This window comes from Cryptotermes secundus, unplaced genomic scaffold (assembly GCF_002891405.2).
Source record: "Cryptotermes secundus unplaced genomic scaffold, Csec_1.0 scaffold391, whole genome shotgun sequence".
In the NCBI taxonomy this organism is placed as follows: Eukaryota; Metazoa; Arthropoda; class Insecta; order Blattodea; family Kalotermitidae; genus Cryptotermes; species Cryptotermes secundus.
In genome coordinates, this window is record NW_019737394.1 from 2,531,248 (window position 1) to 2,558,940 (window position 27,693).

Sequence of the window (27,693 nt, forward strand, 5' to 3'; positions counted from 1 at the left end):
TCTACTTGTACTTAGTTACAAAAGACCATACGCACTCTTTTCGGTCATTCCCCAACCGGCAACGGTCAGTTGGAGGCCAGACAGAATGCCGTTCTTCGTGGTCAGCCTGCCGGGGACTGGAAGACATACTGGTTGTACGTATTCTGAAAGAGACACAATCAGTAGCCGTGGTTCAAGTTGTCATTTTGGTCTTGGGCCGTCGCCGTAAGGCACGAAATATTCGTGGCCACATTCACTTCTCACATGTATTCGGATCAGAATGTTTCATGCTGTATAACGGGCTTTGAACACTGGCATGTAAAAAAAGTAAAGCTATCCCTGTACAGGCCGCGTAGGCCCATAGGGTTGTGAGACGTTGAGGGTCCCACATTATCTAGACAATCGGCTCAAAGATGGCGGTAAGGCTGTCATCCTTACGCGCCGGCCGCGCTTCACTCCCCAGGAAAATTATTTAATTAATTCCTGGTACTCATTTCTGTTAGAGGCTGAATTAACCCCAGGGCCATAGTGCGGCTGGAAGGATTAGGTCAATTGAAAAAAATCGAATGACCTAAAAAACATAATAAATCATTGTTTTAGGATAATAAGAAGGAAGGAGAAATGAAAATGAACCTCAAGATTGCTTCGAAGCCTGATAATAACTTAAATATATTTCTGATGCTTTTCAGAACATCTGGTGCATGAATGTGTGTACACATTTCGGTTTTGCTGCAACTGATTATACAGTTTGACGTTTCTGTCAGGGGTTGAGACCATGGAAACAAATTTAAGCAGCTTTTGAGAACGTACGGATATGTCTCTGAAGGCCGATGGTGATGATGGCTTTTCTCACCGTGCAGCATACCTCATTCACGTTGTCGTCTCTGATAAATCGCCACGGTGATTTAACTTTGACTCACTTTTATCGTGTTTCTTCTCAGTTCTCCCTCCACATTACAAGCCGTGATCTACTAGACTTCAAGGCATTATGACAGAAAGAAAGAACAGGATATGCAATGGTGGAAGGAAAGAAGTCCGTGGGTGTGCCTGAGAGCTCCACGTCAGTGTGTACGTAAGAACTCCGGGCTGTATGTTGGCATGCGTACCTGAGAAGTGCACCCTGCTCCGCAGGCGGATAAGTGCGACATCATTCTTGAACTGTATTCTGTCCTGCGGTTTGAACCCTGAGTGTAGCACAATTTCTGAGAGGGCGTAGTCTCTAGAAGCGTCTGGACATTGGACAGTGCTGTTGTTCAGGGAACAATCTTCTTCGCTATTTAAGTCGTACTCTCCCAGCCTCAAACCAACCCTGATCAAAACCATTAATACACACAGGGAGAAATTATTCATATTATTTGCCCCAAAAGGTAAGACCTTTCTCGAAAATTGTTCGTCTCTACAATAAGTGTCAATTTCTTTTCCGTGCAGTCTGGAAAGTAACATCTGAAACATTTTTCCCACTTATAGGAGACACCAGACAGGTATTCTGTTTCGAAAATTGATGCCGTTTTTGGATTATGCGTCCCTCATATCGAAAATGAATACACAGTTTAGTGTCCAGTTTTCATCACAGTTTATATGCAGTAAATAATATGCCAGGAACCTGTGGTTTTCTCAACAAGAAAAAAAAAAGCAGAAATGAAGCAGTCTCAACACTGAACTGCTGAAGGAGACTTAACGATGACAGAAGCGCAAGTAGATGATTCGTCTAATTCATTAAGTGATGATGAAAAAGCGGAGATAACATAAAATCAGCAAAAATACTAGCCATAAAAATCACATTAACTCGGAGTAGGAGTCCATTGATCCAGAGACCGTCACTATATCCATCATCACGGATAATAAATGTTGGTCTCATTTTATATACTGATGACAGCCTCTCAAACATCGAACTTCTGTCCCGATTCGACGTGGCTGCTCTCCTGAGGAAATGTAATTACTTTGTCTCCGTGAAATCATTAAATGTTATTATTTTTTCTTTCTCAGTTAATGGTACATTGTTGTGACGTAAGTGAGCATTAAATGTGCTAACATAGACACAGAGACACATGTGCAGTAAGGGGTTCGGACATCTGGAGGCTGTGAATGGCGAACAATAAATTATATCTTGAATAGAAAAATTGTGCATTCTGAATCGGAAAGGAGAGTGAAAATTCATAAACAAAATTTTAATTTCACCCAAGAATTTGTAGTATGTTCGACTAACATATGGTCTGGTAACTATATCGTGTCTGATCTTGTGTCTCAATGAAATGCAGGTTTGAGGTTTTCAGACATATCAGCGTAATTTAAGCAGCAGCTGGAGTTGCATAACTGTGAGGAAAGTAACCACCACAAGCTTTTACAACAGCAGAAATGCACGAATTTATGGAAACTATAAAGCAAGATTTTCGTAGTCTATATTCTAAATTTTGTCACGTGTATGTGTGACTCTAGGCGGAGTTTGGGATAGGATATTGGGTTTATTGACCACTTTAACATACAACTCGTAATTACACTTAATTTTAGCGCCATCGCTAACATCCGCACTTTATACAGTAGAGCACACAGGGTAGTGTTCTCAGTCTCTTAGGGTCTCTGCTGGACGTCTACTGGTAACGACTCCAACAATGGCTATTTCTCTGCTTCCGTGTTCAAGTCCTATGGCAGCTCCCATCCAAGTGCCTATTCTTGTTCCAGTTATCTTCCTTATAACCCTACAGAACGGACCACCGCACGAAGCCCCGTTCCCGAGATTACTTCCATTGTTGCGCGCGGATTGTTGCCGCGGTAACCTCTTTCTTTATAATCGTTTCCTAGAAACGGCTATGCGCGCTAAAATATCTGGTGAGTACTAGGTATGTACGTATATAATATATATTTATACATTTACACATATATAGTTTGTAGCCTATACATTCTAGAATGTATTTAAAGGAACTTTCATCTGTCGGCAGGTTTGCATATAATTTAATTTACATTACAGAAGATATCGAATAGTTAGCGTCAGTAGTTGAGCAATGGCGGAACATATTTCATTGGTTTTACAAATACCGCATAAGTCTAAATCATGGAGACCAGCACTGCTAAATGAAATGTCCTGTATATAGCCTTCAAAATCTGAACCAAATTCTAGCAGGAACTTCTTTCTGCCTCGTGCAACAGATCTACGAATTTGCTTCGAGTCGAAAATAATTCCTTTAGATATATCGTTAGATGTTCAGATATTCAGAATGAGTTTCTAATCATATGAGCTTACAGTTTCATTGAGGGGTTGTTGATGGTGGGTGTGATACAGTGAGCTGCAGTCAAGACGTACATGTCTGTGATGAGGGACCCGCCACACAGGTACTGCAGCTCGCCGGACACTGCAACAACAGCGTAACCATGAGGTCAGCAACTCACATGGACATACTTACGTACTTGTGCGCTGCATTTAGACACTTCAACCTTTACTTTACATTTCGTCTCTTGAGCAGTGGAGTGTACTGTGTCTATCAACACCAATTTTCTGGAAAACTGGGTTTGAAGTTAGGGAATTAAATGTAACTTGGGACGAAACACGTTCGGAAATCTCACACTTGCAAGTAAGGTAAATTTAATCCATCTATAAGAAAAGTAACTGACTAATATCTTTTTCATCCAGACACAATAACTGCTCCAAAGAGCCGTATGCGACTTCACAGGCACAGTTTGGCCACGTCTACATGTCAGTAAATCACCATTTGAGGATTATATCCGGAGATACGTGTATGTGCTTACCATTGTACAGAAGGATTGCCAACCAAGGGAACTCGCCGGGCGAAGCGTTCTGTCCGCCCGAAATGCGGTCCGTCAGCCCTATGCCACAGTTCCTGTTGATCAGGTTGAAGTTCCTGTGTCGGACTAGAGAAGTATCCGGTTGCATTCCTGTGACTCGTGGTTTGGACGTGGGGTGAATCAGAGTGTGTTTGGGGCAGCACACTTGAACAGTTCCACGTTTAAACCCACATATATACACGTTAAGTTTTGCCATGGCTAGGAGAAGGTTAGATGAATGATGCACCTGTCGCCCAATCAGAGGACACTGTGGCAAGTTCACGCATTGTAATCCTTTGGGGAGACAGTGTCCATATCCGACGGCTGTCACCAAAATAATGTAAGTTTCGGCATAACTATATCTTAAAACTAGCATGTAATAAAAGTCACAAAAGGCCTCGGTTTCAGAGAGATTCCTTGGTACGAAATAGGCATGAGATTATGCTCTTGCTATAAGAAGTTGTATTGTTAACTGTTACATATGGGTATGAAACTTGGTCTGTTTCCCTAACGGAGGAACGTAGTGCAAATACATTTTAGAACAGTATGCTGGGCACGCGGTGGCGTAGAGATTAAGGCACTATGCTACAAGTCGGAAGGTCGCGGGTTCAATTACCGATTAATTTCAATTGACCTAATCCTTCCGTCCGCACTATGGCCCTGGGGTCACTCAGCCTCTAACAGAAATGAGTACCAGGAATTAATTAAATAATTTTCCTGGGGAGTAAAGCGCGGCCGGCGCGTAAGGCTGACAACCTTACCGCCATCTTTGAGCCGATTGTCTAGATAATGTGGGACCCTCAACGTCTCACAACCCTATGGGCCTTCGTGGCCTGTAACAGGTTTTACTTTACTTACAGGATGCTGAGGTAAATATCGTATACCTAAGGTACGAGTAGAAGTAACAGGAGGGTGGAGAAGAAACACAACGCGCAACTTAATAAATTTTGCTTTTCACCAACCAAGATTGAGTTGATTAAAAAAGAAGCTGAGATTAACAAGACATGTAGCACGCATTTTGAAGTTGACACTCCTCGGGAGTCTTGGGCATAGATAAAATGAAAATATTAAAATGGCTCTAGATCAGGATAGTGTCCAATGACATGCTTAAATGAACGTGATAATAAACTTTCATGTTCTACACCTCAAGCAGTTAGGCGCTGCCTTCTCCCTACGTCGAATTCAGTTCCTTGTGATTTCGTATGAAATTCATGGTGGACAAACTGGCAATATGTGAGCGGGATTTTCTCTTAATTTCTTGGATATTCCCCTGCTGATTATCATCCCACCATTGCCCCCATACTCTTCTATCGTCTCCCCATGGGGTGTGCGACAGCCCTGATTAGGCAGCGCATTATCACAAAGTTTGGGGCTTCTCCCTGAAGCCATCAATTAGCTGGTCACAGACTGAGAAAGTTAGTTTTCTTCTAGGTCCCTTAAGTGCTTGGAATATCTTGACCAACCGAATAACTCTCAAATTTAAATAGATTATATGCATGAAATTAGTCAATTATTCGCTTAATCTGTCGATTAGTTATTCAATTAGTTAGTTAGCTACTTGGTGGAACAGTTATTAGGGGAAGGGTACAAAGAGAGTTCAGATATAAAATTTTAAATTCGCGTTATGTACTGCAGCGTCAGGTCTCAGATTTACCAACAGAAATATATAAAGATTATTCACATTAGCGATATCATAACAGGTCTATTGTGGTCATTGTTTATATTTCCCCGTGTTTCCGTAATTATTCACGATACATAAAATTATTTCGAACACAAGTTGTAGATGACAACGAGGTGCAGTTTGGTGTCAAGTAAAAATATTTGTGACTTCTGAGAAAACTGATTTAGTTTCAAGTAACGTAATGAAATATACCTACAATGGACTGATATGAACTTTGTTTTGAAGTTCATTACTTAACGGCGCCATCAGTATCGAGATTATAGAGCGTCGGCAATAGAATTATGATAAATCTGGAGCATTTTGTGGAATGAGAATTAAAACTCAATTCTCCAAACAATTTTTCGAACAAACCTGTTATATAAAATTTAATCGACGTTTTGCTCTTAATTTCGGAGACGAAGTGTATAAACCGACAGAAGCAACTCTCCAATTATGTGTTAATTTTATACGCTTTCTGCAAACAACTCAGAACATAGGGCTCAAGAATGTGGTATGTTCCTAGTCATTTAGGAACCTTCAGACAACGGCAAGTTCAGTTCGCTTGCGGCCTGTTTCTGCTAGTTCTTGCGTGTCTTATTCTTCGAGCCTGAAGATTGAGGCGATATGTTGCTCCGAAATTTCGGGGTTTTCTCCGGAATTCACGGCGTTAAAACCCAGGAGATTGAAGAATTTAGAATGTGTAATGTTATGTTCCAGTTCTAACATGCGAAGGAGACAACACTAAAAGCATACACAACAAAGTAAACGACATAAAAACACTGAAATAGTCGCCAGAAAGGATAAATTGAGGTATTCTACGAAAGAAACTAATAACAAAACAACGATGTGCCTAAGGGCACAGAAGTAAAGTGTACAGTGAAATGATCTTCCCAATAACAGAAATGTTGCCTGATGATGGCCCATGTGTGCCGAAACATGTTGCAACAAGGAATGAGTGTACAAGTTTAATGACAGTTTAAAGTTTTTAAGAAGCACTTTTAGTGTATTATATATATTTTAGTGTATTTTATGTAAGGTTATTGTTGCATTATAGACAATATATTCACGATCTAAAAATGAAGCCACAATGCAGTAGGATGCTGAAGTATAATATTATGCGAAGGAAGATTACAGCAAGCAACATTTCCAAAAAATAAGGGTCTCAATGAATCTAGGGGGTCAGCTGTTAGTACTCTTTGACAACTCGAGTGTATTTCTCTAACATGACCTTACTCACATTGTGCGTCCCCATAGAAGGGTCTATATCCCAAGGCAACAGAACCCAGCAAGCACACCAGGCATCCTAAAGTGCTTCTTGGTAGTACCATCATCGCCACAGCGCTGTACAGTTGTGAGTCCCAGTGAATTAAACCAAACACTGTCACACGTCCTTCGTGTAAGTCTTTTCCGCTTCAGCAAGATAGGCCGTGTTAATTTGTCGTTTCATATTGAGCATCTTGAGTCTTCTCTCGAATCTCTTACGCGACTGGAAACGTCATTTGTTTTAAATCATCTTCATTTCACGCTTTGTTTCTTTCTTTTTCTGTCTCCCTTTAGGCGCTGTGTAATTATTCGCACCACTGCTCCGTATCTCAAGTATTGCCGGGGGCAGATAATTTCCTCACTTCTTCCTAGCACTTAAATTAAGCTACTTCTATTTCGTTCTACGTCCTTCCGAATTTACCTGCTATTTGACATTATATAATTTATGAAGTCGATACAAACTCCATCCACAGTGGGAACGATAATGCTTCATCTTCAGTCAGTGACGTAGACATTTACGCCACCATTAGAATAATACTGTGTTGTATTTTCAACGCACATCTGGTATTCATAGGCAAGTGGGAAATTCAAGCATGATTACAAAGGGATTTTCTTCCGTAAGTTTGCCTACACAAAGTATGATGTAACCTTGTTTGTAGAGTAGATTGACTTTAATACTGTTAAATATAATAAGATATGATTCCAAAACCTGAGGCCTCAAAAATGCACCAGAGTAAAGACAAGTTTACTTCAATTGGTCACGAAATTTGTCTATATATGAGTTAAACCTTACTCCATGGTGCTGTTTGTCTTTAGAGTTGATAGATATCCAGCTGGTAAAGAAATTTCCAGCCCTTTATGGTAACCCTAGTATGATTGCCGTACTCACAAGAGCCTGAAACTGGACCCTAGCCTGAACAAGGAAAATCGAGCCCACAACCTCGCGTTCTACTTCCTCGTTCCTCTGAGATCTGCTTTGACGGCGAGGATTTTCTTGCCTAATTGCTCGAAGAAGATCCTGCCACATGCAGTCAGTTATTTAGTGAACTAGCACGTGTATTTAGATAGTGTTTACTTCTTAATATCTTTCAAATACTAGGATACGAGTTCGTGGCTCGGATGATAATTTTGTAATTGCAGTGACTGTTTAGCTGTCAACGTACAACACGTGTACAGTTGCTGAAGCCATGATACGTACGTAATGCGCACGGGCAGACAACGATTGAGGTAACATATCTTTGGCTCATTTTCCGCTAGAGTTTGTGGCCCATCTAAGAGAACCCTTTGTCTGGTGTGTGGCTGTGTGGAAAAGCTCTATTTAGATCAGTGGTTCGCTAAAATGCACCATAAATGCGCCGAAATGCAGTCTCACTATGTGCTGACGAAGCTGATGCAGTATCTTAGCTATAGAATTCAGTCTCGTGACAACTCGTTTATTTATATCAAGCCCAGACCACTTACAGCTCCAAAAATGTTTTAAACTTTCAGTATGACGAGAGAGAGATAATTCCAGATTGACTACAATCTTTTAAGACTGAAGCATACTATTAAAGTACTTAGGCTTGCATAAACCGATAATATTGTGTCAACCAGATGGGAGAGTATGAGATGGTTCAGACATGTAGAACGTAAGATGAAAATGAGAAGTACATACATGAATTTAGCTGGGAAATCTGACTGGAAGAGATCACTTGGGACACGCATACGCAGATGGAATGAAAATATAGCTAGGCATTCTAGGAAGAAGTAATGTCCTACTTTCCTTTCAATTCAATTTGAATGAGATATGACAATAAGAGAAAAAAATCTTCAGTATGTATGCATAATGAAGTCAATAAAACAGTACAATTTGAGAGGCTGCTGTGTTAGTAGTACAGATGGGAGAGTGCGCTGTTGAGGTGACCTGAGGTGGCATGATATACAAAGGAAGTTTTATGATGACCGGTTCAGGCATTAAGTGATATTAAAGTTGTTTACCTTAAGTGCTTGTGAGGCTGCAGTGTTGTTATTACCGATGAGTGGAATTTGTGAAATATGCAGTTAAGATGGCCTCATGTGTCATGTTGTGCGTTGTAGTTTCCATTAAGATCGGTTCAGGCGTTCAGAAGTTGTTAAGGGGGGGGAGCATTATACACATAAGACAGATATATAGAGCAAGATGATTTCAAAAGGCAATATTTCTTTTTTTCAAAATAAGGAAAGTAAGCTAGGAGAAGCCGGGGATGGAAGAGGAAATCATAAACCACTTGCGGATCCAAATCTGAGGACTTCCTGATTACGAGACATTTGTCGTTACTTTGAAACAGGAAACCGCAAGACATATCTGTTTCTGATGTTATGTATGTCTTTGTGAGATAACCTGTAGTGCTCTGTAAATAACAATTTTATGACGATATCGTACACAGTAAAACATAAAATCTTTTTAAGGCTTCCATTAAAATTGTTGTGAGGAGATTTCGTTACTCGCAAGAACCACTCCTGAACCATCAATCGAGGTCATCCCATCCCATCCTATTTCTATACGATCCATTTTAATATTACCCACCCATCTACATCTTGGTCTTCCTAGTGGTTGTTTCCTCCTGGTTTTCACACCAATATCCTATATGCATTCCCCTTCTCCCCATTCGTGCTACATGCCATGCCCATTTCATCATCCTTGACTTAATCGATATCTGATTATACTTGGAGAGTACAAGTTATGAAGCTCCTCATTACGTAGTTTTCTCCAACCTCCTGTCACTTCATCTCTCTTCGGTTCAAATATTCTCCTCGCCATCCTGTACTCGAATATACTTCAGATCCTGCCCATGAAATAATTCTGTTAATGCAGTAAAACTGTGGGGCGCAGCGTCCGACGTTCACTGCTACAACAGCGTTTCACTTCGCATGATGTCGCTTGCTTGTACTTCAGCGTCTGCTCTCTGACATGGATTAACAGCTGAGGGAGCCCCGGGACAGTCAAAATGTGGAGGCCCCTGTTAGTAACAACAGATTTAGGTTACGATTTTTTATTTTTTATAATAACGAAAAATAGAAACAAACGTTTTGTGATTTCAGAGAAACAAATGCCTCAGTAAAGTCTGTGAATTGTGGAGGAATCGAGGCGACCGCCCTAATCACTCCTTAAATTAGGCCCTGCTCTTGGGATAGTCAATACGTTTCCATCGCAGTAGCAATTTGTATTTCTGTGACATACCTGTTTTGTTTTCTTTCTGTAATGATTGGTGAATGCTTGATCGTGACGATGAAATAAAGCTGATGGAGTATGATTCCAAGACAAACAAGGGCACTGGGGCTGGTGTGTATGGTCATGGTACAAGGCAGAAGCTCAGCTTCAGCAATGGGAAATAGAACACAGTAGTGTTCCAGGCAGAAGAGTAAAACATCAAGGCATGCGCAGCCGAGGATCTGGATATGGACTATAAAAATAGGAAGAACTGTGTTCTATCAGACTGTCAAGCTGCAATTAAACTACGACAATTACCAGATCAGCTCAAAACTGGTTTAGGAGTGCCAACAATCCGTCCTGAAACTGACTGAACATAACAGAGTTCAACTGATATTGGTACTGGGTCACAAGTTTATTGAAGGCAATGATACTCCCGACCAACTGGCAACATTGGAATCAGAATGTCCTTTCGTAGGACCTGAACCAGCTTGCGGCATTTCAGCAAGAATTGCCAAGAAAGCTGTCAGGGACTGGATAAAAAGAGACCATAAAATACTGGGAGTCCTCAACAGGACTCAAACAGGCAAAGAGGTTCCTACAAGGACCCCCTGTCAGAAGAACCAAGGAGCTATTAAAACTAAACAGAAATCAGTTACCGTGGATGACAGGACAAATCACATGACACTGTCACCTGAAAGGACACGTCTTCAATATAGGATAGAATGATAGCCCCATTTCAGAAAATTACCTAGAAAAAAGATGAATCGGCCATACATCCTATGTGACTGTGAGGCCATAGCCAGATGACTACGAAGTGTTGGGTTTTGAAGGGTTCAAACAGAGGTGGGGTGCACAATAGACCATTGAACGTCGCGGTGCAAGGACCGGTTTAGGCCTGGTTCCATCATTCTCTTGATGTCTTCTCAATTTATTGACAGAATGTTGTGTTGGTTCGTGAGTGATTTTTCTCCTCGGTGTTTTCGAGGTCCCCCAGATGGCGACGCCCCGCCCCCTTTTGCAGTACCTTATTTAGCTTGTATGTAAATCCGGCACTAGAACCAAACCACTTTCGTTTGCAGCTCCCGAACTTCTGAGTATCGTCACACACCCTCCAGCATTCAGTAATTTCGGCAACTGCTGGTCTACATGAGCGAACATCCATGTAGTCACATCATTAGCAGCGTCCTTCCTAGTACGATGCCTGGTATTGGTAAATAAGAATGAGCGACAAGATGTTCCATAAAACTTACACACTTGAGGCAATTCATAACACGTTGATATTGTCATTAGTCCCGTAAAAATGAGACAGTTGAGGAAATTCACGGTAGCGTCTTAATATATTGTCATCAGTTCCATAAAAGTTAGACGGTTGAGGGGATTCACGGTAGCATGTTGATATTACCATCACAATGGTGAAGGCCATTTTCGCCAAGGTTAAGCCAGTTACAGCTTGAGAAGGCAAGGCAAAACAGCTTACAGTTTGCTTTCATGTCCTTCATGTCGGAACGTACGTGGGGAAGTCCGTTCGCCAGCGATGTGGTATCGTGCGTATCCTGACCGGTGTTAACGTGTTTTGAAAACAGCCCTGCACTGGATGTGTGGCAAATGTGTTGTGTACCATTCACGGCTTTATAACTAGGAACAGGTAAAGCATGTTCAGACAAACGTAAGCTCTGAAGTAAGTCGGGCTAAAATTTGTATTCTTTGTATAAATATCATTGAGGTTACGTTACGCCTTAAGCAGGTTACCGTACGGAGGAAGAGGAAGGGTTCAGTAAGAACACTGGGATTAAGATTTTGGTTCCCATTACATTGAAAATAAATCTAATAATCTCCAAATGATGATTAGTTTATGCTACATCTTGTACCACTACATATTGTACAGAGTCGCTCTTGTAATAGTAGGCAATAGCTACCCAAGTTTCCATAATATTTTGTACGTAACATATTTTACTGCTAGTTACTATAGGATTCTGACGATGGTGATTCCAGTGATTGAGGCTAGCTCTTTCTAACGGACCCAACTGAATAGGGTTTTCCTTCACCTGAGGACGGAAACAGATCCAGTTTCCGAAACGTCGTGTTTTTATTTTTTATCTTAAAATCCAGGACGATGGATAAAGTCCAAAAACCTAACATATCAATATTTTACTGCCTTTACCCTTTACCCTTTACTTCTTACAATAAACATTAGATATAAACATTTGTTCTGTCATCTCTCAGCGGCATATTTTTTGTCAATGTACATGGACCGACAGAATGTATAAAATGTGAAGTTGCCTCTGGGTTGACACTGTACTTTATCTAATTACTTGGCGCATGTAGGAGGAAAAGAGATATGCACTTAAAATTTTAGTCGAAAACCATCCAAAAATGGAATTACACAGGGAACCGAGACATTGCTGGTAGGTAAGTATGTAAACAGATCTTACTGATACAAAATGTGGGAGTGTGGACTGGAATTAAAACTGGCTTAGGATAGTGTATAGTATGGGTTCTTCATATGGTAGATAATGATCCTTCAGGGTCCATGAAAGATAGGGAATTTCTTGTACTTAGCCCACACCCTTACAACCCATTTCCTTAATATCCATAATAATGTTTTCTTCAAATCTATGGCTATCCCTTTCAAGTGCCCCCCCCCAGGTTCTCTGACCAAAATGTTGTCTATTTCTCATCTCTTCCACATGTTCTATTAGCTCTATTTATCTCATCTTCCCTGATTTCATCACCCTAATAATATTTGATAAAGGGTGCAGACCATGAAGTTCCCCATTATGCAAAATAAGAAAAAACACCCACATAATGTAAAAAACAAAAGGAATAGAATAAAAAGATAGAGAAAGGAAACAGAGTACCAGTATTGTATATTGACAGCTGATGAAACACCCACTTCTAGATGAGTCTATGGAAGTCATAACAGGGTGAGATATTTTTAAATAAAACAAAAATTATGTCAGTACATCAAGGAATACAGTAAAACCACAGTGAGTGTGCAGCTGAGCGATAATGATGTCAGTTTGTTTGTCATATTTTTGTTATATTAGAATTTTGTTAATCAAACTGAAAATGGACATTCATTTTTCAAGTACCTCTTCATAAGTTGAGGAATTATTATGTCGTACTTTCAATTTACATAATGCTAAATATTTTTTATTATTTTCAGGCTTCATGACTAAAAATGGATGTCACTGATTTTCTGCTTTTGTTATCTGTATTCTTCAAATTAGGTAATGTATATTCATCACACTTAATACAGCAGTACATGTTTGAGAGTAATAAGGAGATTGTTGTACATAAGAATTAAAAAGGACAACATTTTCATTGCATTGACATTTGGTCTCTGTTTGAATTCAGCTATGCAGACTACCTCTGCTAAAGAAGAAGACTCAGGTTGTGTAGATGGGATGTCCTGCATGTCCCTAGCGGAATGTTCAGCCCAGCTGAGGAGTTGGCAGCAGAATGAAAGTGACATTCTCTTCAGGTGCAATTATGGAAAGCAAAAAGTATGCTGTCCGTTATCACCTCGAACACGTGAAAAGTCAAATATGGATCTGCTGCCCAATGAAAAGTGTGGCTTGACAAGTGCATCAAAAATATCCAGTGGACATAATGCAACATTTGGACAGTTTCCATGGATGGCACTCCTGGGTTCTAGATGTAATGTTCATCAGAATGTATTATGTAGGCTATAGATAACCAAGAAAGGTGATAAAACTGACTAGTAATTATCGGGGGATATCACTGCTATCAACTTCATACAAAATCTTATCCAATATTCTTCTCTCAAGGTTAAGTCCATACAGAGATGAAATTATTGGGGATCATCAGTGTGGGTTTTGACATAACATATCAACTATAAATCAGATCATTTGCATTCATCAGATATTGGAGAAAAAATGGGAGTACAATGAGGCAGTACATCAGCTATTTTGAAACTTCAAGAAAGCCTATGATTCAGTTAGGAGGGAAGTATTATACAATATTCTGATAGAGTTTGGGGTACCCAAATTAAAATTGATTAAATGAAACGTATAGTAAAGTCCATATAGGTAAACAGTTGTCTGATAAATTTCCTATCCAGAATGGTCTGAGACAAGGAGATGCTTTATCGCCACTCCTTTTCAACTTTGCTTCAGAATATGCCTTTAGGAAGGTGAAGGAAAACCAGGTGGGACTGAAATTAAATGGGAAACATCAGCTGCTGGTCTGTGCTGATGATGTGAGTCTGCCGGGTGATAATATAGATACCATAGAGAAAAACATAAACTTTAATTGACGCAAGTAAGGAGGTTGGGCTAGAAGTAAACACAGAGAAAACTAAGTATATGTTTTTCATTTCATTCATCCTGTTGTGTTACAATATACAACCTCTTTATAACAATCATCACAACACAACAAATATAAAGATCAGTGCCTAGTTTCGGCTATCAATAGCCATCATCAGGCAAATAAACGGTTAACATATATACACACCACTGCAGTTTATTTGTAGGTTATTTAACACCACTTTCAATATTGGGTTCGTATAGAACGGGAACATTATTAGTTGTGACTTATGTACGTTGGTTCAGAACTTTTAACTATATAAGCTATCCTAGTACAAAAGTTGACTTGTACAGGGAAGAAGATTCATTTGCATAAAATTGGAACTTAAATGTTGTATCATACAATCTTTAGAATAATGTAAGAAATGAAATTTCAGTGTCAACAACTTTTCACATAGCGATAGAATTCCTTTGCTGACGCATCACTTTGCACTGTTTCCATGCTATTTAAATTACCTTGTTTTACAGAAGAGGTTCACTGTTGCATCAGTTCTCTGCATCTAAACAGGGCTTATGTTTTGATACTATTTGTATGCAGAAAACAAACTGTTGTCTTGACTCTGTGACTGTAAGACTAGTTTTGTAGGAGTATGGCATTAACAGTTTTATTCCAGTGGGAGCTTAGTTTCTGACACATGACATTTTACAGCCAAATGGCCCAATAAATGTGGGGGGCTGGTCTAATGAATCAGAAATGTCTTCCAGTATCTTCAGTCAATCTTTTTCTTTCCTTCTTTTCATCCAGCACCAGGACTACTGTATGGGCAGGGCATGTAATATACATAGAAGAAATAAGAAATGGACAGAAAATGTTGATCATAAAATCTGAAGGAAGAAACTGTTTCATAGAGGTAGGCATAAATTTGAGGATAATGTTAAGATGGATCTTAAGGAAATAGGATATATGGGTGTGGACTGGATTCATCAGATTCTGGGAAATGATCTTCAATATGATGGTGACATACAAATTGAAATTCAAGGAAAGTTAGTAAAATAAACCCATGGGAGCATAGTTGGTTGAGGCATTGTGCTACGAGCCAGAAGATTGTGGAATTGAACCCCGATGAGATCATTGGATTTTACAGTTGACCTAATCCTTCCAATCACACCATAGCCCTGTGGTTGACTCAGCCTCTTAGAGAAATGAGTACCAGGAAATTTCCTTGGGGGTAAAGGGTGGCCAGCGTGTAAGGCTGACAGCCTTACCTCCATTTATGAGCTGACTGTCTGGAAGATGTGGGAGCCTTCACCCTCCCATGCCCCTATGGGCCTTCATGGCCTGTTGCAGGGACAGCTTTACCTTTCATTAACATTTAACAGATTTTAATAATTTAATAAGAAAGGAGGAAGTGGAATCTGTGGATTATGAATGGGTTTAACTGGCTCAGAATAAGTTCCAGCAGTGGGCTGTTATGAATGTAACAGTGTTTCCTTGGGATTCATGAAAGGTGAGTAATTTGTTAACCAGATGACCAACAATCAGCTTCTGAAGTAGTCCTGTTCTTTTCTCAAGAAGAACTGAAGGATCTGGTCCAGGGCTCATAATAACTGCAAATTTAGGATATTATCAGTGTTATTTATTCCAGGATAAATGCTTTATAAACATGCATGCATCCTTTATTGAACACAATACTTTATTTCATTTCATTGTTACACTTAAACACTCTTGAATATAACTGAATCACTTCTGTATATGGAAGGTAATGATAATAAAAATTAAGTACGTTAATATTAATACAAATGCAGAACTCTTATCCAAACAAGTAAACTAAGACTGATGTCAATTCTGTTCTTGTCGTGTTACACCATGTGGTTGTGACTGATGTTACAGATGCCCCATAGGTACATGATGCCACCATCTTCAGTGTCACACATCAATTCTAAAGATGGAGGCAGCATGTGCCTCTGCAACTTTGGCGACGTTGCCCAGGACCAAACAGTGTAACAACCCACAAACAGAATTAACACCAATAATTAGCCAATATGTAAGCTAGAAATCATCAAGACTCACTTCCACCACCATCTTATAAAAGAAATGTAACTAGAACAGAGTGCAGTGTGAGAAAATAGAAATGGAAAATTTTGACTTTATGTTGATTGTGCCATTGAATGCTGAAACCTATTATGACAATACAGTCTGCTCTTAATTTTGGATGTACCATGATATTTAACCAACAGTATATTAACACCTTTTAAACATGATACATGAAGGTGTCTGCTGTTCCCAATGACAGAATTAAATTATTTGAAGTTAATTTTAATTTGTAATGGAAATTTGTATCTTAATTTCAGTGCAGTTAAATTTGAATGTAATTAAATAATAAGAAGTATCCATAAGATATAGTTGTATGCCATTAGGTGTCTGTTTTACTTCATATATTACATAAATGAACCAGGAACATGTTTATACATCACAAGTTGAATGTATTATTTTTTTTTATTGCTAGTGAGGTGGGACCAAGTCCCTTGTACTGTGGCCACTTCTGGCCTGTTGTACCAGCCCCAGATGATAGGTGAGGGTAATTGTGGAGCAATTGATGGAATGAAGATTGGTGGGGGAAATCGAAGTACTCGGAGAAAACCTGCCCCAGTGCCACTTTGTCCACCACAAATCCCACTTGACCAGACCCGGGATCGAAACTGGGCCACCGCGGTGGGAAATCAGTGACTAACCGCTTGAGCTATGGCACGGCCCTCAAGTTCAATATAAATAGTTGCTGATATAAGACCATGCATTATAAGTCAGTGATTAATGGTGAAATACTCATATGTAGTGTTGATTTCAAATGAATCAAGAAAAACATTTTTTGCATTGACAGCCAGTCATTTAAAACGTCTTAATATCTTGTTTGTTGTAATTCATGCAACAGAATGCTAACAATAAAAGAAATATATTTAGCTTTCTTATAGGTGACATGCTTTGAGTCTGTGTTTCTGTATTTCAGTGAGTAATGGTGGTCTGCGTTTTATCTGTGGAGGAACCCTCATCAGTGATCAGTACATATTGACAGCTGCACATTGCCTGCACATAGTGAATGCAACTCTGTAAGATACCAGCCATTCAATTGGAATAAATCCCGTTTTCCTTACTTTGTTGGGAATGGGGTGTGCCAGTTTCATGATAAAGAACCCAGTGCATATTGAAAACAGCATGTTTTCACTTTAGTTCTTCTGTGGGAGGTTTTATGGCAAAATATCATATTAATGGGGGAACGATTTCAGATAGATATACAGTAATGTGGGGGCACGCCATAGCATAGTTGGTTGAGGCACTATCAAGCCAGAAGGTCTCGGGTTCAAGTCCCAGTGAGGTTTGGATTTTTTCAATTGACCTAATCTGTCCAGCTGCACTATGGCCCCTGGGGTTGACTCAGCCTCTAACAGAAATGATTACCAGGAATATTCTTGGGAGGGTAAATGGCCGGTGCGTAAGGCTGACAACCTTGCCACCATCTATGAGCCGATTGTCTAGTAAATGTGAGAACCTCAACATCTCACAACCCTATGGGCCTCCACAGCCTGTTACAGGGATACCTTTACTTTTTACTTACTATACATTTATGTTATCACAAATTCAACTAACTTCAACTCTAATAGCACCTGTGTTAGGAAAGGCATTACCATTGCACGTGTTTCTTAAGCAGATTTAGATACTTTTTATGTGTTTTGGGGATTACATTGTAAAGAGGCATTTGTGTATAATCTTCAAGATAAATGTATGGAGCATGCAGTGAACTGCATCTGTGGTAGAAGGCTTTCTGTTCCAAGTCAGTTTATTTATGTGCAGTGTGGTGAAAGGGTACTGTGAAGTTTGGCTGTGTGTAGAGGAAGACAGGCACTAATAACATTCATTTTAGAATGTTGATCAGAATAGATTGATTGCCTTGTTTCAGAGAGATCATTCGTCTTGGTGAACATAACCTAGACACTGTGGAGGATTGTGAAGACTATTGCTCAGATCCCGTGCAAGATTATCAAGTGGAAATGGCTGTTTCCCATAAAGAGTTTGATATTCATAATCTCAAGAATGATATTGCATTAATCCGGCTTCATACTAAAGTTCCTCAGTATACAGGTATGGCAGCACCATGGCCTTAATCTTATGTTAGTGATTTACAATTCAGTGAATATATAGTTGCTTATCTGAGGGCCAGTGGTCTGTGTGTTTGACACTGAACAGTACAAGTATAATAAAAATGGTAAAGTTGTCCCTGTGCTTAATTAGTCAAGCCCTATGGTGTTAAGACATATGGGCTAGTGGATGTATAGCTTCGCCATTCATGACCTTGGCACTAGTTGGAGTTGAGCAGTCAGCTTCATGTCCTGGCCACTTTACTCACAATTATCCTGCCCTTGCACTGTGACCTTGAGTGATGTACTGTGCTTCCCCTTCTGGTTACCCATTTATCAATCCTGCACTTTGAATGAAATGTAGGACTTTGTGTATAGGGGTGTCATAGTAATTTAAATTACATATAATGGTACAGTTGTCTACATAATAAAATCAGAATGCTGCTGCATGTAATTGTGGCAATACAGCATTTTGATAGAGTTCTGCATGTGTTGGCTGTAGGTAGTACTAATTCTGTCAGTCAGTGGATCTCCAAACAGTAGTCTTTCTGTTATCATTTTTCTTCAATTTCATGAAAAATTCTTGTTTATAAAGTTGTCTTGAAACCTGTATTTTGCATTTTTTCTAAATTTGATGTTATGGTTGGGTTGTGAATACATGAAGAATGTTATTCCTGAATTTTGCTCAAACGAAGAGACAGGCTATTTAATGTCACACACAAAACACAGCATATATTACTCATACGTTTAATTAATTGTTTTGTTTCACAGATTATATAAGGCCAATATGTTTGCCATTTGGTATAAATATAACAGGAGAAGAAGAGACAAAATATCAAATAGCAGGCTGGGGAAAAACAGATTTCTGTAAGTCTTTTAAAATTATCAATTGCATCTTATGTATACAATTACATGACACTCAGAATAAGTGGAAACATGACAATGCCTCAGCTAGGCTGGGTACTTATTTATCCTTACCCCTCATCCTCTCCTCTAGCTCCAGTCAGTTATGTAAGCAATAAGGAAGAAGTTCTACTTACATGCTCAGTTCAAGAGTTTATCTTTTTCTTTGTAATCTGTACACTACTAATCTAAGAATATTTATTTATTGTTGAAACATGCTTATGAAAGAGAACTTATATGAAATGCAGTTAAAGAATCATCCACATCCTGATTCACCCATGACTACAAAATCTTGCATGTTTAAAATTATTAAGAAGTGGTGGACAACAGGGCCAGTGCTTGAAAAAGCACATTATTGCAAGAAAACAGTGCTCACAGGTTATAAGCTTAGAAAATATTAAGGCTTTTAGTTGCAGATTAGCCCTCGGATTTCTCAAAGACAATTATGACAAGAGACAGATATTTCTGTAAGCCCTCCTCTGTGCTACAAGGTGGGTGGTCCTGGGTTTCATTTGTGATGAGGTCATTGGATTTTTTATGTGACCTAATCCTAGTTGCACTGTGGCCCTGGGGTCAATTCAGTCTCTTAACATAAATGAGTACCAGGAATCTTCCTGGGGGTAAAGGGCAGCTGGTGTGTAAGGCTGACAACCTGACTGCCGTCTGTGATCCGATTGTCTAAAAAATTTGGGAGCCTCAATGCCTCACAACCCTATTGGCCTCCACAGTCTGTTACAGGGATAGCGTCCCCCCCACTTTTTTTTTGCCACATGGAGTTACAGTTGTGCATGAGTGTAAACATCATGATGCTCCACAAGGATTTGGTTTTGTAATTGGTTGCTGAAAAATGTGAACGATGGACACGTAGATCCTCAGCTGTTGCTCAAATTGATGAAGCATATTTTCGCCTGAGCAGTTTTGTAAGTTCTCAGAGCACACAAATCTGGAGTAACAGAAATACACACACAGAAAGAACCACTGCGAGGGACACGTTACAACACGAGAGGAGATTATTCGTGCTGTAGGGCAGTCACTGCTGGACATCAACGGAAGTGGACGCACTGATGGGGTACGATGTCTTCCCCAAATTTGGCAGAAGGTGGTACAAATGGGGGGCGATTATATTGAAGGAATGTAAGTGTGTTTACCTCAGGTAATAAAGTCATTTCAGAACTATAGAGGTGTTGCCACTACCTTTTATCCAACCCATGTATGTTGCTTTTACAACAAACATAATGTGTCATGTTATTTTTACCAATATTTTTGCATAAGGCGAAGTTCGACGATAGGAAGGGGTGGTAGATCACTGGCAGTTTTGACACTAAAAAGTCGATCACAACCTGTTTGAAGTTGGACGTGTCTGCTGTAGGTGTATCATCGTTCCATTATTTTACCACAAAGGTGTGAACTTTGCCCGATACATTAGAAGTATATTGGAACCAATTTTTGGAACAGGTGACTGATGATGAAAGACAGTATGGCATTTCAAGAGATGTTCAATGACAAGATCATTAGCACAGGATTGTGGTCTCCAAGATTGCCAGATCTTAGTGTTTGTGACATTTGTTTGTGGGAGAACCTAAACAGAAAAGTGTACATCAACACACCTCACACTGCTGAAGCTCTCCAAAATGAGATAAGGAATGTAATTGCCAGGTCTTAGTGTTTATGACATTTGTTTGTGGGAGAACCTAAACAGAAAAGTGTACATCAACACACCTCACACTGCTGAAGCTCTCCAAAATGAGATAAGGAATGTAATTGCCAGGTCTTAGTGTTTATGACATTTGTTTGTGGGAGAACCTAAACAGAAAAGTGTTCACAAATACACCTTGCACTGCTGCAGCTCTCCAAAATGAGATAAGGAATGTGGTTGGTTCAGTTTTTGCTGACAAAGTTCAGCATGTTTTGCAGGATACCTTTGAAGATGCGAGGTATGTTTAAGGGCTGCCAGTGATCACTTTGAGAATTTTCAATGACATCTGGTGAGTTTCCTTCTCATTTTACCTTTTAGTTTCTTTTTATGCTTGAACAGATGGTTTCAAGCCAGAGAATGAGGGCATATATTTCAGTAGTGTCTGTGAACATAACTTCTTGTGTACCTGTTCCAGAACTGACTGACTAGAAGTTGTGGGAGGTACAAGGGGTAAGGCCAAATAAGCAGTCAGCCTACCTGTAGCATTATGATGTTTCCTTTGATTCTGAATAACCTGCTTATTTATTTTATGCACATAAATATAGCTATTACATCTGTTTTATTAAAATGTTACAGTATATGTGGTGGGGGTAGCAGGCATTGTAAATTAATAATTATATTGTTTAATGGAGAGTTCTGTGGATTATTTTCATGAATATACTATATTCTGTGTTGCATTTACCAGATTTACTCTTAAAAGTTTTGCATCATTTCCATGTTTGTAATTTTTGATGTGTAAATGGTATGTGGGAACATCCCACATATCACGCTATTTCTACAGTGCTCACTTTTTCATCATCACGCGCGCTAACCAATCAGATTTCTTCCAATGTCCGCATTTATACAGCACTTGCTGCTAGCCCGCATCCACATCATTACACGCGCTAGCACGCGCTAGCCAACCGGCGCTCAGCAGATTTTTGCTCCACCATCACGCATTGTATAAAACGCGGAGCACAAGCTCGCAAGTAGTCAGTCTACGATCAGCAGTCTTCAAGCAGTCTACAAACAAACAGCACGCTTCGTCACCAGCGCTCGGTCTTCGGAGGCATTGGCACTTCGCTGCGCCAGGCATGACTGCCTCGGCTGTCCGGCGGTCTTACACCCGACTCACTGGGCAACTCGGCTGCCTCGATTCGCCGGTAGTCATGCCCAACTCACTGGACAACTGGCATAGCTACTGCCTCTCCACTCCTGCGACTGTTCTCGACAAGCAAACATTTTCCAGGAACCAAGCAACCTCCAGCAACGGCCGCACTGCGGCCAGTGAACATCCATCGCAACCAACATCCCTTCCTACGGGCGCGCACCGCGCTACTTCACCGGCCAAGCATCTCAGCAACCAACGGTCCTTTTCAGGACCTACAAACTGTTCCGAAGAAGTGGGTTGTCATTGAAGTAACAACTCAAACCCCCACAGGTATCTCAGATGAAATTTATGTATATGTTTATGGTCTGTCTCAATAAAGAATTTGAAAAGCCTACTTTGTTAGTTCATCACAATAAAACTGAAAGCTTATTACACATTTTTCAGAGCTACCATGTTGTTTACATCCTACAAAATTACTGTATCTCAACAAATGTGTTCTTTTTAAAGATTTATTGTCATATAAAATATAGAGATTCTACAGCATGTGACAGTTATGTCATTCATACCTCACAGAATTTCACAGCTATTACATTAACATAACTAGTTCCCCAAGAGGTACAGATAAGCTGGCTGACAATGATAAAATATTTGTACATAGTTAATGAAAGTTACTCAGTTTGTTCAAAAGTTATCGTGGTGGACAGTTACATACATGAACATGTGGATATGATATCCTGTGTCAGTATTCATATGTAAAATACAGAAAGGAGGCATATGAAAAGAGAGAAAATTGAAGGTCACAGTACCTGGCATCAGATTTATACACATAAAATATTTATCCACTTATCCTTGTTTGTATGCAGACAACACTCATTGAAGGAGTTGAGATTCCACGAGCCATTCTGGATGCTATGGAGAAGAGAAAAATCTTAACCCTGCTAGGAATCAAACCTGGTCCAGTCAGTCACTATACCAGCTGAGCTGTGTTGGTTCAGTAGTATAAGGGAATATCTAAACTATTGGACCCTTACTCATAAGTGAAACTTCATTTTCAATCCAAAACAATAGCACATGAGCAGGGAATAATTTGCAGCCATCAGGTGGCAAATTTGGTGAATTGTTATAGGATATTACTACAAAAGAGCGGAGTTTTATACTGAAGTAGCTTAAGTGTTCATTTTGTATACAGGTCTTTCTTAGAAAACATACTGAAATAATGAAGTTGTTTATTTTTTACAGGACACAGCTCTTTAATAAATTCTTACTTTGTGCTTGTAAAAATGTGGATTTTATATATGATGCATTAAATTCTTAACAGATGCATTAAAGTTATTGTGCTGCAAGGGACTATACTGAATTATCTTGTCATTAAATCCATGTTCTGAAAGTGAAAGGATGTGATATTACACATCCTATGTTATTATTTACCACAAGGTTGCCTCATGATGATAAAGTTTATAGTTACCAATTATATCACTTTATGCATTAAACCAAATATGGTTGCCTAGCTGTGAATGATGGACATAGAGAATATTATGCATTAAACTTTACGCGATCTAGAAATTTCCAGAGAAGGAAACAGTAAAACAAAAGGATTTAATTTTGTAGAAAATACAATCAGCCACTGAGCATGATGATTAAGAAGTGGCATTGTCTGATGTCCTGTCTTTGCTTGATATAAAGTAAAATAATTTAAATTTCAAGGAATAACACCTAGTAAGGAGTAAAGTGAGAAGTGAATTTATCCCAAACTCCACATGGCAGTGATGTTGCCTGTAACATTATTCTGATTACATTTCAGATGAGCCTAAAGGAAGTGCTGTTCTCCAGTTTGCAACTGTAAACAGTGTTCCTCTAGAGGACTGCAACTCTCGCCAAGCAGCAGAGGTTCGCCCTTTAGGAGATACACAGCTGTGTGCTGCAGGGAACAGTGGGGAAGATGCTTGCAAAGGAGACAGTGGAGGCCCCCTCATGGATGTTGTGCAGCTTCCAACACGTCGCACGGCCCAGATCTTCCAAGTGGGCCTTGTTTCATTTGGATCTATCCCTTGTGGGGCCCAAACCACACCTAGTGTCTACACAAGAGTGTCTGCATATCTGGAATGGATATTGGATCATATTACAGAGTAACTAACGTATCTCATAAATTGAAGTTAGAATAATTGCTAATAATTGGATCAGCATATCTAGCAGTCATATTAATTGTCCAAATATGTAGTGTATTTCCTAACTGAACATCATAAACTGGGATGTCATTAAAAGGGTCTCTACTGAGGACAAATTATATGACAGCATATCGGCCTCTACCAACTGGGTGGTCAGAGCATCAAGTATTTTCATTGCCCAATCTTTGGGTGGAGTAAATATGCTGCTAAAATTCCAATTTGTTTTGAACTAGCCTATAGCCATTATGTTTAGCATACTACTACCACAATTTCCTCCATTGCTCTATACAGATCTGTGTTAGGCTTCCATACTGAGAGTTATTTACAAACAACTAATCTAACAAGGTCATTCCTGATTGAAAGTTCTATTCGCCTTCAGTACCCCATTCCTATTCCCACTGATTTGGGAATTATCAACTCTGAGATGGAATTAAGGAAAAAGTATGTAACCATTTTGTCCTGTATTTGTAGATATGGGAAGTGATGGTGGAAGAAGTAGTAGTAGCATGTGGGATAAAGCCTTATTCATAAGATGTTTCATACACACCACCTAACTGGCATTCTCTTGTTCTAATAGGAAAGTGGCACAGAGAAATAAAAGTTTCTGGTATGTCTTTTGGAGGAAAATAAGGGGGTGGAGTGAGAGGATATAGACCACCGATCAGAAATGACCAGCTGGACTATTGTCCAGTGGGAAAGTGACAAAAGGAAAGAGAGTTATAAAGGGTTATAGCAGAGGGGGGAATTGGGAGTGAGGAGGTGTGGACCACAACTGAGCTGTCTTGGGCTGTTATGCTGAATGCAAGAGTGGAAGGCCTATGTTATTACTGTCAACAGAATGTAATTTATTTTTTTACAAAATTTGATGACTAAAGAAGATACTGAGCAGGGCTTCATTCTGGAGGCTGACTCTGGTGAAGCAGTCTCATCAGACAGTGAAAGACACAGTAGCAATGTGAGCATAGCTTGAAACACTAAATTCTGTTAACACTACAACTTCCTACAAATTCTGGTGGTATCCATATTTTTTAATTGTAGTTCTTAGGAGACCAAGGATGAAAGAGGCACCTAAGTAAACAAGGACTGTACACAAATTAGTCTTCTGACTATACTTCATTGCAGTGACCCAACTGTTGGTGTCAGAGACAAATCAATACTGTGAGTACAACTGATATTTAGATACATTTGACACAGATAAGACAGTTGTCACTTTGTGGTGTGACTGTGTGGAAGACATGCCTTCTTTTCTTTACTATAATAATTAACAAGAAGTTCTGGGAAGAACTAATCACCTACTTTCCTTTCACTGTATATTATTTTATATGAAATGGACCACATAGAACACTCCATATCGAACAGTTCTTCTGTTGTTGCATGGGTATTTGTTGCCATGGGAACGTGTTTATTGAGCCGTTACCTAGCAATGGCTGTGTCTTCTGGTTCCAGTATTCCAGCATTCAGCATTAGGGGAGGGACACAGACATGTGTACAGCAAGGTGATCTCATAAGCCTCCTTTTAATTTCTTTTAGAGATTACAAAACTAGGCTGCCTCCATCTTCAGTGTCAAGAGTAAGTCAAGCAAGAAATCAGCAGAAAGCAGATGGAAAGCTGGAAAGTAATATCCTCTGGTATAAAATGCCATGTAATTCAGTAGAAGTGCACCAACATTTTTAGGAATATGCTCTCTCAATTTTCAGGGTCAAAGAGTAAGTCATGCAAGAAACCAACAAGAAGTAGGCAGCAAGCAGAGCTCTCTAGCATTCCTTTCTTTTGGGTCTGACTGCCTGCAACAGTTGATTTTCTTGTTTTTGAGATCGTTGAGTCAGGTGACTGATAGAAGTTATCCATATATAGCTCATGTCCATGTCCTATATTTTCTGTCATGTGTTTTGCAGTTCCATATGTTGTCATATCTGTAGTCATATGTGTTCTGTCCTTTTCTGAGTAAATGTTCATATCATATTTGCATCCAGATATATCAGACAATTGAAATGATCGTTCCTTGAAAAGTACTATAACTTTGACCACATCCAAATATTCAGAAGGGGCATAATATTTTGAATATGCAATGTTTAGAAGAATTTGTAATAGCCACTCATATTGAATTAAGTGCTAGCTGATCATTATGGACCACAGCAACTGCAATGCCCACTGGTTCACATGCCATTAGTGACAGCGTATAAAGATGTAAACCTTCAGCACACTAGTTGTCAGTCGCGAGCTAGAAACCATCTGCTGCTATACAACAGCTCAGTTACCAGGTTTCCATGGAAACAGAATGTATACTTCTTGGCAGATTGAAACTGGAGCTTATTCTGTCATATCATCTTCCTCGTCATCTTTCTTGTTTAGAGTGTTTTCTCAGATGCCTGTGATTTGTTCTCAAATATTGAGGCTCATCTTTGTTCAAGAATTTTCTTTTGAAATTCTCGTTTTTATGGTTTGAGAGAGGAGATAAGGAACCCAGAACTTACTTTAAGGGTTTGAAATAGAATGATCCCAGCTCTGTTTGCTTCCTGTCACAGCTAATCTTGACGGTTGAGTCAGACAGGCGAATGTTACCCCATGGTATACCCACTCATTCTTTTCTTAGAATAGCAGAATCTTTGACTAGAAAGGCCAAAGTTATGTTTATGGTGACTTGTTTTGACAGGAGAGCAGTCCCAAACTAAGGTGGGAAGAAGTAGTAATAATTCACAGCTAGGCAATTTACAGTTATCGTCAAAAGTTTCTGGCGCTTTTCAGAGCTAAGTAAGAAATAACCCTGAAGAGAATGTGTGAAAATATGAAAGAAATATAAACCAATTGTGTATACACAGACTGTCTATTTCAAAATTTTGAATACAGATAAATGAAGTAATTCTTAACAGTCCAGTTTTTATTTGGAGCTTATAACCTTAAATATGGAATAAATATATTTTCTGAAATGCTGCATTTTAGACATTTAAGGGAATTTAAAATCCTAGGCCTGCACCTACTGCACTGGGAGTTTAGAAGCTGTATGTTAATGAATAAGATTTAAGAAGAAATTTAAAATTAAAAGCAGAACTCTGTGGATTTATTATGCAGATGGGAAAGGAGAGATCAGAGGACAGTTTTACACCTGGAAGATTTTCCAAAGCTATGAGTAATGAAAATTATTGTCATCTTAGCTCATTTTCCATCATACTTAAAGAGTACTAGGACTAATTGATGTTACATCACTATGAAATAGGCAGGATGATATTTGTAAAACATTTGTACATTCACATCAGACACATTCAGACAGTTACATAATCACTTACTAGTATTAACACTGATTCTGCAAGCACGCTGTGCAATGATGTACATATAATTTTTTTTTAATTCGCTTAGTGGGGAATGGAGTCCAACTGGGTCCATTCAGCATGGCGGCCACTGATTGGCCTATTGTAGCCTGCCCTGGGTGATTATGATGATGGAGAATTTGGTGGAATGAAGATTGGCAGGGGAAACTGAAGTACTCGGAGAAAACCTGCCCCAGTGCAACTTTGTCCACCTCAATTCCCACTTGACCACATCCAGGCTCGAACCCGGGCTGCCACAGTGGGAAGCCAGCGACTAATCTCT

The 27,693-nt window shown here is 39.5% G+C and overlaps 2 protein-coding genes across 8 annotated transcripts; one reads left to right on the forward strand and one right to left on the reverse strand.

The window, feature by feature from the left end:
• On the reverse strand, window positions 1–6,984 carry LOC111870312 (melanization protease 1-like). Of its 4 annotated transcripts, none has more exons than XM_023862484.2 (5): window positions 6,654–6,984; window positions 3,721–4,080; window positions 3,218–3,326; window positions 1,086–1,288; window positions 1–143 (listed from the first exon to the last, which is right to left on the reverse strand). In XM_023862484.2, exons 1-5 carry the CDS (start codon window positions 6,745–6,747, stop codon window positions 16–18), a joined length of 894 nt encoding a protein of 297 aa, XP_023718252.1. In that variant the 5' UTR covers window positions 6,748–6,984; the 3' UTR covers window positions 1–15. The 4 variants fall into 4 exon arrangements, with proteins under 4 accessions (XP_023718252.1, XP_033609672.1, XP_033609671.1 ...); XM_033753781.1 differs by having other exon boundaries at window positions 3,721–3,921; window positions 6,654–6,981; XM_033753780.1 differs by having other exon boundaries at window positions 3,721–4,003; window positions 6,654–6,979.
• LOC111870326 (CLIP domain-containing serine protease 2) lies at window positions 4,009–27,503 on the forward strand. Of its 4 annotated transcripts, XM_033753778.1 has the most exons (8): window positions 4,079–4,096; window positions 10,931–11,013; window positions 13,018–13,081; window positions 13,209–13,511; window positions 17,125–17,224; window positions 18,073–18,254; window positions 19,022–19,117; window positions 23,741–27,503. In XM_033753778.1, the coding sequence occupies exons 3-8, from the start codon at window positions 13,033–13,035 to the stop codon at window positions 24,067–24,069; spliced, it is 1,059 nt and encodes a 352-aa protein (XP_033609669.1). In that variant the 5' UTR covers window positions 4,079–4,096; window positions 10,931–11,013; window positions 13,018–13,032; the 3' UTR covers window positions 24,070–27,503. The 4 variants fall into 4 exon arrangements, with proteins under 4 accessions (XP_023718279.1, XP_033609669.1, XP_023718278.1 ...); XM_023862511.2 differs by lacking the exon at window positions 10,931–11,013 and having other exon boundaries at window positions 4,009–4,096; XM_023862510.2 differs by lacking the exon at window positions 4,079–4,096 and having other exon boundaries at window positions 10,789–11,013.
• The last annotated feature ends 190 nt before the right edge of the window (window positions 27,504–27,693 follow it).